This window comes from Peromyscus maniculatus, chromosome 10 (assembly GCF_049852395.1).
Source record: "Peromyscus maniculatus bairdii isolate BWxNUB_F1_BW_parent chromosome 10, HU_Pman_BW_mat_3.1, whole genome shotgun sequence".
Classification (NCBI taxonomy): domain Eukaryota; kingdom Metazoa; phylum Chordata; class Mammalia; order Rodentia; family Cricetidae; genus Peromyscus; species Peromyscus maniculatus.
Genome location: NC_134861.1, coordinates 88174560 through 88187279, shown reverse-complemented (window position 1 = coordinate 88187279; position 12720 = coordinate 88174560). Strand labels below are relative to the sequence as shown.

The window sequence follows — 12720 nt, the reverse complement described above, 5'->3', positions numbered from 1 at the left end:
GAAACATGTGTTAGTTCATGGTCTGTTTCTGAGGTTGAAGGAATGTTAATCTGAGTATTCCATTGTTGTAATGGATCACGGCCCCCTTAAATTCATAACTATATTAACCACATATGGCTTTTCCTCTCTGTCCTTCTGACCCTCTACATTCAAGCCATCATGCACTCTGTTTCAATTGAGATAATGTTCCAATCCCTAACAGCTGAACAGTTACTTCTTGAAGGGGCCAATTTGAAGGCCAAAATTCTGGTGCAGTTATTGTAACATCTGCACCTTTGTCTACCAGACCTTCCAAGAGAATATCATTTATTCTATTTTTAATTTTGGTTTTGTTCATTTATAAAAGTTTGTAAAACACTTGCTTTTTGATTTCTCCCAAATTTCCTGTTCTCTCTGCTACCACTGTTCCATCACCCCAAACAGCCTGGTTGATTCCAATAGGCATTTGGTTTTTTAATTGCTCTCAGAAGTGGTTTCTTCACTAATGGCAGGAAAGGCCTGAACTGAATTTGATGTGGGTGCCTGTGTGAGGCCCCTCAGGGAGTTTTCCAATGGAAGAAAAAAAGGATTACCTTGTCTATTCCTTGTGGATCTGCATTTGTTAGTCCAATGTTTACCTTAGGCAAAGTCCAGAAGGGAGGGGCATTCCCCTGCCATTGTTACTTGAATAAACATTGTTTCTATTAATTCCCTGTTTAGACTCCCTTTTCAAATGACCTTGTTTACTGTAATTAAAACATCTGACCTTCTTATTCTTCCTCAAAGCTCTTGATATCACCCCTCCTATCCACATATCATCATGGTCATGAGACTCAGTACTAATTGTGTCCCTGATCCAGCCCTCCCAGGGTGCTGATCTTGCCTTCAATAGCCTGATTATTCCTTGATATGGTGCATTTGCATTCTCAAAAGCCAAAGATTCCATTCTTATCAGTCTAGCTTCTGAATTTGGTATCACTCTATTTACTGCAGGAGACAGCACTTTGTAAGAAATGAATGAAGAAATCTCTGGGGCCATGTATAACTTTCAGAAATGATTCAATTTTTTTTCTGCCTCCTCAATTCTCTTCCATGCATTCATGTCTGCCATGTGGCATAGAATTAAGGTTTGGTTATCCTATCAATATTAATATTGTGGATCAGCATAATCGCCTTCTCCAAGAAGCTGATCCTGGGAAATTTCCACACCTCTAGTTCTATATCATTAGTCTATTGATTTGCCTTCTCTTTAAACCATGTTCCCCACTATAACTGTGAATTGGCCTCTAGGACACCTATAATTAACTCTTTTTAGGCCTGAGGGATAATTTTATTACAAGTTGACCACGAGTTTAACATCTGCTTTACAAATCAAGAATGCATGCCATATGATACTATACCTTCTTTATATCTCCTTAAATCTAACATTTCTACTGGAGTCCAGTTAGCTTGTTCACACTGTGAGCATTTGGCAATTCCTCTAAGATTATTGGGTAGATTTAAATTAGCTGATTTAAATTAGCTGTCAGGAAACCTGAGGCTGTATCTCTGTAGCCATATAATTCAATCCTGAGATAATTTCACCTTCACCTTCTGTCCAGGTCTGGATTTCTCTATAACTCATTTAAACAGGTTTTTCTAAAGTCAATCCTGAGAAATGTCCACCTTTAAATGCTTTTGTCTGGACCTGAATTCCTCTGTGATTCATTTTAACAGTTTTTTCTAAAGCTTTTAGGTTGGGACTTAAACTGACTAACCATTTTAATGCTAAAATAAAAATGATCAAACAAATAATATTTATAATTGATGCTATGTACATCTCATACATATTAATTTTCCTCTCATTTAATTGTTCTGCTTTCAGATAGCCTAATGTATTATCAAACAGAGAGCCAATTCCTTCCATACTAAAAATGTTTCTCATTTTTTAATGTGGGGAAAAAATTCTCTTTAAACTAATTTCACCCTTTAAAATATCTGAATGAACTTGCCAAGTCTGTTGACTGTGTAGAACAGTAGAAATCTAAGGGAAATTCAAATCAGCTAACTAGTGTGTGGGAGCAGTCTGGGATAGGAATCCAGAGAGAGCCCACACCTACCACAAGAGAAGAAGCGAAAGAAACTCTGACCACGTGCAGCTCAGCCTGAGCCTTTAAGCTCAGACCTGAGAAAGGGGGCCTGGAACAAGCAGCTTTTCAGTGAATTCTTGCCATAATCACTGGTCACGAATTGTACATGACCTTCTAATGGTCTCATTAAATAAAAGTCATGGAGCCAGACATAGGGATTAAAGCCTGAGAGAGATCAGAGGAATAGGACAGGCAAAAGCTAACATCACGTCACCAACTCTGCAGCTTCCAATGCCAGATAATTGCTGTCCACCCACACCCATATGCCTTGCTGTTCTGCCGATTTGCTCTCTCTGTCCAGTTGCATCACTTCCTCTTTAATGCCCAGCTCTCTCAATTCCTGTCAGCCTGTACAGAGATCCATGGTTAACTAGTGTTGGAATTTAAGGCAAGTGCTACCACACCTGGCTCTGTTTCCAGTGTGGCCTTGAACACACAGAGATCCAGACAGATGCCTGCCTTCCAATTGTTAGAATTAAGGCAGGTGCTACAGTTGCCTGACTTCCTTGTTTACTTATAATGGCTTGCCTTTTCCTCGACTCTCCAGGCAAGCTTTATTTATTAAAACACTAATAAAATCCCACCACATTTGAGCACAAATGAAATATCACCACAGCCATGCCTGTGCTTTTAAGCTTGGAGCCATCTCTCTGGCTCCAAGGTCTTTGGATAGAGGGTCTCACTCTGTATCTCAGGCTAGCCTGGATATGTAGTCCACCCTAGATGATGACTGTATCTACCTGCCCCAATATGCAATGTTGTCATTATAGTCATCTATCTGTTCACTTTTTTATTTCTATCCAGAGTTCTTACATTTAGTTGGTGTATTGGAGCCAGAAATAATAATAGCATTTAAGAAAAAACAAAACAAACTATCCATCATTCTACGTGTTTAGTAAAGATGTCACTGAAGAGAAAAACTCATACTGAGTTATTTTATTGCTGTCTTATTATGCTAAAAAGGGAGAATGTAATGGGTAGGCATAGGGACTTTTTAAAAAAAAATGTAATTAATCAAGAGATCGCAACAGAAGACTTCAAAAACAGTTCCTTGGTTCAATAGATGCTTGAAGCCAGTTGAGAGTCCTTCTGGACCCTGAAGCTAGCAGGGAGGCTAATGACTGAGGAAGACCCCGGAGGGAGAGCACACAAATCCAGAAGTCATATTCCCTATTTACCGCTAGCAAGGACAAAGTCTGGGCCCAAGGTCATAGACACAGCGCTCACCACATTCATGGCAGGGATCTGTGGAAAACAAGATCCTCTTGGGCTGCCTTAAGGCTCTGAGTGTATCCATGAGCTCAAGACAAAGTTGGGCAAATCTCTCTACCAAGATGTAACCGTAATCGTCATAACATTGTATAGGGGCCGGGTACTGCTCCACATTCATCTTGGTCAAGTTGGCTGTGTGACTCAAAAGGTCCTTCAGGGTGGGCATGGAAAAGTCATTATCTAATAGATTAAACTCGGTGAGCTTGGAGCACTTGCTGAGGGCAGGGATGAGGTCAGTGAGCTGAGAGTCCTTGATCCTACAACCCTGCAAGTCCAGAGACTGCAGAGATTCGGCTACAATCTCTAGCAGCACTCCAAGAGGCTTGAGACATGAAGCAAATAACAAGATTCCTCTCAAGTCCAGATGTTTTAGCTGACGCAGGTTGTGGCTCAAGGGGAAATAATTCAAGTCCGACTGTGACAGGTGGTGGCATGTGATGGAGAGAGTTGCCAAGGGGTTCCTCAGGCACCTATGGGTAGACAATGGGATTGGTTCAGACAAAAGGTTCTGGATAGTGTGTATACTGGGATTTAAGAAGAGGAAGATGGAGCACATGACTCAAGGTCAGTTTGACTATATGAACAATCAGAGTACCAGCGTGCTGCCTCTTGGAGTCTACTAAATCAAGTCACACCCACAACTCTCACCATAATTGTTCCTAGTCACTGGCAGGTTCCATGCACAGTGAACTGGAAAGGTTTGCTCTGGTAGCTGAGCCACCTCCGCATCCTTGCTTACCTGAGTATTTGTTTCATGTGGTCTTTGAGAAAGTAGATGCCATTCATGGAGAGATGCTGCAGACAGTGAAGTTTGGAGAACTGAGCAATGACCTTGCTGATGCACCTCTCTTCTCTGTCTGCTGTCCTGGTTCCAGTCCTGAAAGTGTTCTTGTAGATGTATGCCAGGAAGAGTTTGCGAAGACTTCTCATCTGTCCAAGGCAGGGAGTAAATCGTGCCAGTGTGGACACATCCCAACCCGTGTTCAATTCCAGAACCTCAATGCGTCCTGGGTGGAAAACACTCAAGATCTCTTTGACAGTGCACATAGGCACAGTCCAGATCTTCATGTTTATACAGTGCAGCTGTAGAAAGTCTTTTCTCTGCCTGACCCACTGCAAGAAGCATATATGCTCTCCATTCAGACGGAGCCTGAGGTAGAGGTCAGTTACCACCTTCAGATGCCGCCGCCTCAGTGCATATCTGGGAAGGACCTTCACTACAGGCCTCTCATTCACAGTCTCTGCTGAACAGGCCCCATCCTCTCTTCCAGTCCATATGTTCCAGAACACATGGTAAACATTCCTCAGGTCGAGCACCTGAAGTTTCTCGCTCCTGTGGGTAAAACATGTAAAGTGTCAGCAGACATGAGAAGCCCCAACACCCAGCAAGCTTCCACTACACATCCCTATGGCAGCTCTATGCTCCTGCCAAGGTCTCTTCAGCACCAAGTGTCCAACGTAGGAACTCATGTGTGTCATGGCATCTCTGCGTGAGCTGCATGTGTACAGCTGACTACTTTCCTTCCACTAAGTTACTCTCCATTTCTACCTAGTCCCATGTTAGTGGTTGTTGGAAAGCCAGGGATAGGCTCCTTCCTCTCTGGCTACCTCTACTCTGTCCTCTAATCCATACTCAACCATCCTTACTACAGGAAACAATAGGTTTCAAGGCCCCGGCATTCCAGCACCATGACCCCATCAGAAGCCTCTGAACCACCTACAAAGCCATTCTCCCTGACCCACGGTCTCTCCCACCTGCCCCTTGTGCTCAGTCTACAGTACTTGGTTGTTGCTTACCCAGAGTGAAATTCTCTTTTCAGATACATGTCTACTCCATCGAGGACAGCCTGGAAGATTTCCAAGTTGGGGGTCTTCATCAATGTCCCCACAGGAGATAGGGGAAAGGCCAGGTTGCCACCATTGCCTTCACAATCCTAGTGTGTCCTCCATTGAACGCGTCCTTGAACAGTGCTGGGAAGAGTGTCCAGGGAAGTTTCTCCAGAGCAGAGATGGCCAAGGCTTCATTTCTCAGCAGCGCCTGCCTGCCCAGCTCCTCCAGTGTGGGTGGGGTTTGAAAACTCATCATGAATGGTCTTCAGTCAGAAGGTTCCTGGGGAAGCATTCAGGTGAGAATATATCTTCAAGATAAAGTTTAGAAAACTTCCTCCCCCAGAACAGTAACCACTCAAGGTCTGAGTCATTTGCTCTGGCAATGATAGAGTCCTCAACTTAAGCCATTGTCCTCACTCAGAATGTAAATCTACAGTTCCTCACTGACATCATGTGAGCTTCTCTATACCACTGGATATACTGGATACATGAATTCCAGGTTACCTTATGAGTGACCATTTCTCAAAAAAAAAAAAAAAAGCCTTTTGTCATCAATGTTTCGTTAAGTTGATATAAAAGATATAGGCTAAAGCCTGAGTCAAGATAGAACTCACAAGCAATTCCAGCTACTGTGAGTCTAAAGCAGAGCAACTGTCAAAGAGGCTAAGATAAGTGGTCTACAGTTCCACATGAGTCCTTGTTCCACAAAACAAATAAAAACAGTAGTGTGAATATACCACAGTACAAGGGAATATGCTAATAATCTCAGCACCAGGAGGATCTTGATTTCCAGACTCCCCAGAACTCCAGGGCCAGTTCTAGGACAGCTTGAACAACATAGAAACCCTTGTCTCAAAACAACAACCATAATGAAATCACAAACTTTTATACAAAGACATTTGAGATGGAGGTAAAACTTCATTTAGACCTTTACTCATTGTCTTCAATGTGTTCGTTTGAAGAGACAGAAATGAAAATTTCCTGATCCATCTTGGTCTAATGGTCCCTTTATCAAACCACATGACCCACGAGAGGACAACTACTCACCAGTTCTGAGCACCGACCACAGTCTCTTTATCCCAGCTGAGCCAGGCACTTCCTCCAGGCTCCAGGTCTCTCAGTATCTTCATGGCTCTCCTGAAGCCTTTATATACCTTCCTGCTCACCCTCCCTATTGCAGTCCCACCTTCCTACCCCAAGCTGCAATTTAATTGGACGACTCAGTCTCCACCCCTTTAATTCTACAGACAACGTTCAATCATTTCGTTGATTGAATCAGAACTCCTTGTGAAAACAACCTCACTGCCCCTCAAAAGTCTTGGGTCAATATAAATATTCTACTTGTTAATTTAATACAAACACTGAGTTTGTGGATTTGTTCTTATATTTGCTTATTTATTACTTGGTTTTGAATTTGTTACAGGGCCTGGGTCATGCTCTGAAGTTAAGGTTATTTTGGGATTCTAACTCTTAGGAATCCTCCTGCCTCAACATCCTTCTTGCTTGGATTACTCTTATGAATCATCATGGTTCACTGAACTTGATTAATGTGACAAAGGCCAGATGAGTTTGGTTCAGTTTGTGATTTAATCTGTTACTGATAATAGACATAAAAATAATTCAAAAATATTTCGTCCAAGGATCTTGGGCAAAACACCAAGTCAGTCGGGAATATGCTTTGGAGCTCAAGGCCTAAACTGGATACTCTTTCAATAGACTCAAGTAGCAGCTACTCAGAGGGGTGAGGCCGAGAATGGCTTGATTCCCTTACTATGGAGGTTGGGGTTTTGGTGATGCACTCAGTTTGTAGAGAACTAACTACCCAGCATACACTGCATCCTCTTCCCAGCACTCACTGCAGCGGACAAGCCGGAACTTGCCTGTAAGCTCAGATTTGAAGAGTTGGAGGCAGGAGGGTCAGTTATCTTCAGCCTAGGTGTCAGCTCAAGGACAGCCTGAGCCATGTAAGACCTGCCTTCCACCCACTGAACAGAACAAAACAGAACAGAAGAGGTGGCTTGGAGGAGAGCCACCCTTGGTTCCCCAGGAAACAGCCAGTGCTTCAGGAAGGTCAGGGTGGCACACTTGCTCAAAGACATGAAATCAAGACTGAAACCTGGGGGCTGAGAATGGCTCAGCACTCAAGAGCACCCATTAATCTTCCACTAACAGCACCCACGTGGTGTCTTGATATGATGTGTAACTCTGGTCCCAGGAGATCAGAAGCCCCCCTCTGGCCATCTTGGGCAGCAGGCATAAAGTGTTGCATATTCATACACGTAGCAAAACACTCCTACACCTAGAATGAATCTTAAAAAAAACTTTGGATTAGTACCAGGAATGGCAGCAAATGCCTTTAATCCTCACATTTGGGAGGCAGAGGTAGGTGGGTCTCAGTAAGTTCAAAATCAGCCAGTCTATAAAGTGAGTTTTGAGTCATCAAGCTATTACAGGAAGAAACCCAAAAAAAACAAACCAAATGAAGTAAAATAAAAAAAAAAAAACAAGTTGGGATAGGAAAAAAATAAATAATAAACGAAGGAAAAAGAGCTAAACACAGAGTATAAGGAAGACATATGGATGCAGGACATGTTCAAACACAGAGGAATCCCATGGAAACACAAAATTGGTAGCCATAAAATATAAGCAAAGGACCTGTAGTGTAGTGTGTGTGTGTGTGTGTGTGTGTGTGTGTGTGTGTGTGTGTGTGTGTGTAAATGACCTAAGAAAACATTATGAGACAAAGAACCATCAAAGATGCCAGGAGTTTCTTTTGTGTTGGCTGTGTACTACTGGTCATTGAATCTGTCCTTAAGAGTTCTTTGTATCTCCAGGGAGACTGCATTTGAGAGAACTATTTGTCAATTGCAAGTCCTTATCAACTGGAGACAGAGTCTGGGTTAGGGAGGGGAGCTTGTATCCACTTCTCTCAACACCAGCACCCCATGTGGTGCAGACCCATGCAGGCCCTGTTCATGCTGCCACAGTCTCTCTGAGTTCATAAGTGCAGCAGTTCTGCTGTGTTTAAGAAGGGTTCCTGGGTTGGAGAGATGGCTCAGAGTTTAAGAGCACTGGTTGCTCTTTCAGAAGCCCTGAATTCAGTCCCAGTAATTACATGATGAGATCCAGTGCTCTTTTCTGGCCTGAGGGAATACATGAAGGTAGAATACTGCATATATAATAAATAAATAATTTCTTTTAAAAAAAATAACTGTTCCTGGTATTCTCTGTCCCCTCTGGCTTTACACTCTTTCCGCTTACTCTTCCATAGGGTTCCCTGAGCCCTAAGAGGAGAGAATTGATGGTGACATCCCATTTAGGAATTAGTGTTCCAAGGTTTCTCACTCTATATCCAGACTCATTATTTTCTCTCTCTTTCTTTCTCTGGCTCTGTATCTGTCTCCAGATTCCTAAGAATCAAGTATTATATCTCCCTCCCTGACATGTTTTTATAATTGTTTTGAGAAATGGTTTAGTGTAACCCACAGTGGTCTCAAAACAGCAAAGAAGACAGTGAATTTCTGAGACTTTCACCCAAACCCTCAAATTCTGGAAACACAAGCATGTCCCAATATGTCTAGATGGACACAAGCAATTCTCTTGCCTCACCCTTTCGAGTAGCTGCTACTTGAGTGTATTGACAGAGTATCCAGTTTAGGCCCAGAGCTCCAAAGCATATTCCTGACTGACTTGATGTTTTGCCCAGGATCCATTGACGAAATATTTTTGAATTATTTTTATGTCTATTATCAGTAACAGATTAAATCACAAACTGACCCAAACTCATCCGGCCTTTGTCACATTAATCAAGTTCAGTGAACCATGATGATTCATAAGAGTAATCCAAGCAAGAAGGATGTTGAGGCAGGAGGATTCCTAAGAGTTAGAATCCCAAAATAACCTTAGCTTTGGAGCAAGACCCAGGCCCTGTAACAAATTCAAAACCAAGTAATAAATAAGCAAATATAAGAACAAATCCACAAACTCAGTGTTTGTAGTAAATTAACAAGTAGAATATTTATATTGACCCAAGACTTTTGAGGGGCAGTGAGGTGTTTTCACAAGGAGTTCTGATTCAATCAACGAAATGATTGAATGTTCTCTGTAGAATTAAAGGGGAGGAGACTGAGTCGTCCAATTAAATTGCAGCTTAGGGTAGGAAGGTGGGACTGCAATAGGGAGGGTGAGCAGGAAGGTATATAAAGGCTTCAGGAGAGCCATGAAGATACTGAGAGACCTGGAGCCTGGAGGAAGTGCCTGGCTCAGCTGGGATAGAGAGACTGTGGTCAGTGCTCAGAACTGGTGAGTAGATGTCCTCCCTTGGGTCATGTGGTTTGATATAGGGACCATTAGACCAAGATGGATCAGGAAATTTTCATTTCTGTCTCTTCAGATGAACACATTGAAGACAATGAGTAAAGGTCTAAATGAAGTTTCACCTCCATCTCTAATGTCTTTGTATAATAGTTTGTGATTTCATTATGGTTGTTGTTTTGAGACAAGGGTTCCCCTGTTGTTCAAGCTGTCCTAGAACTGGCCCTGGAGTTCTGGGGAGGCTGGAAATCAAGATCCTCCTGACTCTGGGTGCTGAGGTTATTAGCATATTCCCTTGTACTGTGGTACGTTCACACTACTGTTTTTAATTGTTTTGTGGAACAAGGGCTCTTGTGGAACTGTAGACCACTTATCTTAGCCTCTTTGGCAGTTCCTCTGCTTCAGACTCGCAGTAGCTGGAATTACTTGTGAGTTCTATCTTGACTCAGGCTTTAGCCTGCATCTTTTATATCAACTTAACGAAACTTGACGACAGAAGGCTTTTTTTTTTTTTTTTTTTGAGAAATGGTCACTCATAAGGTGACCTGGAAATCATGTATCCAGTAGTGTTATAGAGAGGCTCACATGATGTCAGTGAGGAACTGTAGATTTACATTCTGAGTGAGGACAATGGCTTAAGTTGAGGACTCTATCATTGCCAGAGCAAATGACTCAGACCTTGAGTGGTTACTGTTCTGGGGGAAAAAGTTTTCTAAACTTTATCTTGAAGATATATTCTCACCTGAATGCTTCCCCAGGAACCTTCTGACTGAAGACCATTCATGATGAGTTTTCAAACCCCACCCACACTGGAGGAGCTGGGCAGGCAGGCGCTGCTGAGAAATGAAGCCTTGGCCATCTCTGCTCTGGAGAAACTACCCTGGACACTCTTCCCAGCACTGTTCAAGGACGCGTTCAATGGAGGACACACTAGGATTGTGAAGGCAATGGTGGCAGCCTGGCCTTTCCCCTGTCTCCCTGTGGGGACATTGATGAAGACCCCCAACTTGGAAATCTTCCAGGCTGTCCTCGATGGAGTAGACATGCATCTGAAAAGAGAGTTTCACTCTGGGTAAGCAACAGCCAAGTACTGTAGACTGAGCACAAGGGGCCCGTGGGAGAGACCGTGGGTCAGGGAGAATGGCTTTGTAGGTGGGTCAGAGGCTTCTGATGGGGTCATGGTGCTGGAATGCAGGGGCCTTGAAACCTATTGTTTCCTGTAGTAAGAACGGTTGAGTATGGATTAGAGGACAGAGTAGAGGTAGCCAGTGAGGAAGGAGCCTATCCCTGGCTTTCCAACAACCACTAACATGGGACTAGGTAGAAATAGAGAGTAATTTAGTGGAAGGAAAGTGGTCAGCTGTACACATGCAGCTCACACGGATATGCCATGACACACGTGAGTTCCTACGTTGGACACTTGGTGCTGAAGAGACCTTGGCAGGAAGGATGTGTAATGGAAACTTGCTGGTGTAGTATAAACTTGCTGGGTGTTGGGGCTTGTCATGTCTGCTGACACTTTACTCGTTTTACCCACAGGAGCGAGAAACTTCAGGTGCTCGACCTGAGGAATGTTCACCATGAGTTCTGGAACATATGGACTGGAAGAGAGGGTGGGGCCTGTTCAGCAGAGACTGTGGATGAGAGGCCTGTAGTGAAGGTCCTTCCCAGATATGCACTGAGGCGGCGGCATCTGAAGGTGGTAACTGACCTCTGCCTCAGGCTCCATCTGAATGAAGCGCAAACATGCTTCTTGCAGTGGGTCCAGCAGAGAAAAGACTTTCTACAGCTGCACTGTATAAACATGAGGATCTGGACTGTGCCTATGTGCACTGTCAAAGAGATCATGAGTGTTTTCCACCCAGGACGCATTGAGGTTCTGGAATTGAACACGGGTTGGGATGTGTCCACACTGGCACAATTTGCTCCCTGCCTTGGACAGATGAGAAGTCTTTACAAATTCTCCCTGGCCCGAATCTGTAGGAACACTTTCAGGATTGGAACCAGGACAGCAGACAGAGAAGAGAGGTGCATCAGCAAGGTCATTGCTCAGTTCTCCAAACTTCACTGTCTGCAGCATCTCTCCATGAATGGCATCTTCTTTCTCAAAGACCACATGAAACAAATATTCAGGTAAGCAAGGATGCGGAGGTGGCTCAGCTACCAGAGCAAACCTTTCCAGTTTACTCTAAGGATTAGCATGTGCATGGGGCCTGCCAGTGACTGGGAACAATTATGGTGAGAGTTGTGGGTGTGACTTCATTTAGTAGACTCCAAGAGGCAACACCCTGGTACTCTGATTGTTCATATAGTCAAACTGACCTTGAGACATGTGCCCCATCTTCCTCTTCTTAAATCCCAGTATACACACTATCCAGAACCTTTTGTCTGAACCAATCCTATTGTTTACCCATAGGTGCCTGAGGAACCCCTTGGTGACTCTCTCCATCACACGCCACTTCCTGTCACAGTCGGACTTGAATTATTTCCCCTTGAGCCACAACCTGCGTCAGCTAAAACATCTGGACTTGAGAGGAATCTTGTTATTTGCTTCATGTCTCAAGCCTCTTGGAGTGCTGCTAGAGAATGTAGCCAAATCTCTGCAGTCTCTGGACTTGCAGGGTTGTAAGATCAAGGACTCTCAGCTCACTGACCTCATCCCTGCCCTCAGCAAGTGCTCCAAGCTCACCGAGTTTAATCTATTAGATAATGACTTTTCCATGCCCATCCTGAAGGACCTTTTGAGTCACACAGCCAACTTGACCAAGATGAATGTGGAGCAGTACCCGGCTCCTATACAATGTTATGACGATTACGGTTACATCTTGGCAGAGAGATTTGCCCAACTTTGTCTTGAGCTCATGGATACACTCAGAGCCTTAAGGCAGCCCAAGAGGATCTTGTTTTTCACAGATCCCTGCCATGAATGTGGTGAGCGCTGTGTCTATGACCTTGGGCCCAGACTTTGTCCTTGCCAGAAGTAAATAGGGAATATGACTTCTGGATTTGTGTGCTCTCCCTCCGGGGTCTTCCTCAGTCATTAGCCTCCCTGCTAGCTTCAGGGTCCGGAAACACTCTCAACTGGCTTCAAGCATCTATTGAACCAAGGAACTATTTTTGAAGTCTTCCGTTGTGATCTCTTGATTAATTACATTTTTTTTAAAAAGTCCCTATGCCTACCCATTACATTCTCCCT

At 43.6% G+C, this 12720-nt stretch overlaps 2 protein-coding genes across 3 annotated transcripts; one reads left to right on the top strand and one right to left on the bottom strand.

The window, feature by feature from the left end:
* Positions 1–3288: 3288 nt before the first annotated feature.
* Positions 3289–5463, bottom strand: LOC102904685 (PRAME family member 8-like). Its single transcript, XM_016005791.3, is given in 4 exon segments — positions 3289–3850; positions 4120–4713; positions 5178–5277; positions 5280–5463. Coding segments are annotated over 4 exon segments (1440 nt in total).
* Positions 5464–10309: 4846 nt separating this feature from the next.
* On the top strand, positions 10310–12508 carry LOC102904986 (PRAME family member 12-like). 2 transcript variants are annotated; one of them, XM_076545654.1, is made up of 3 exons: positions 10310–10596; positions 11067–11657; positions 11941–12508. In XM_076545654.1, exons 1-3 carry the CDS (start codon positions 10310–10312, stop codon positions 12506–12508), a joined length of 1446 nt encoding a protein of 481 aa, XP_076401769.1. The 2 variants fall into 2 exon arrangements, with proteins under 2 accessions (XP_076401769.1, XP_076401771.1); XM_076545656.1 differs by lacking the exon at positions 11067–11657.
* Positions 12509–12720: the final 212 nt, after the last annotated feature.

Coding starts and splice junctions, on each gene's coding strand:
- LOC102904986 (XM_076545654.1), top strand. CDS start 10,310: ATGAGTTTTCAAACCCCACCCACACTGGAGGAGCTGGGCAGGCAGGCG. Junction 10,597..11,066: donor AAAAGAGAGTTTCACTCTGG/GTAAGCAACAGC, acceptor TACCCACAGGAG/CGAGAAACTTCAGGTGCTCG. Junction 11,658..11,940: donor CACATGAAACAAATATTCAG/GTAAGCAAGGAT, acceptor GTTTACCCATAG/GTGCCTGAGGAACCCCTTGG.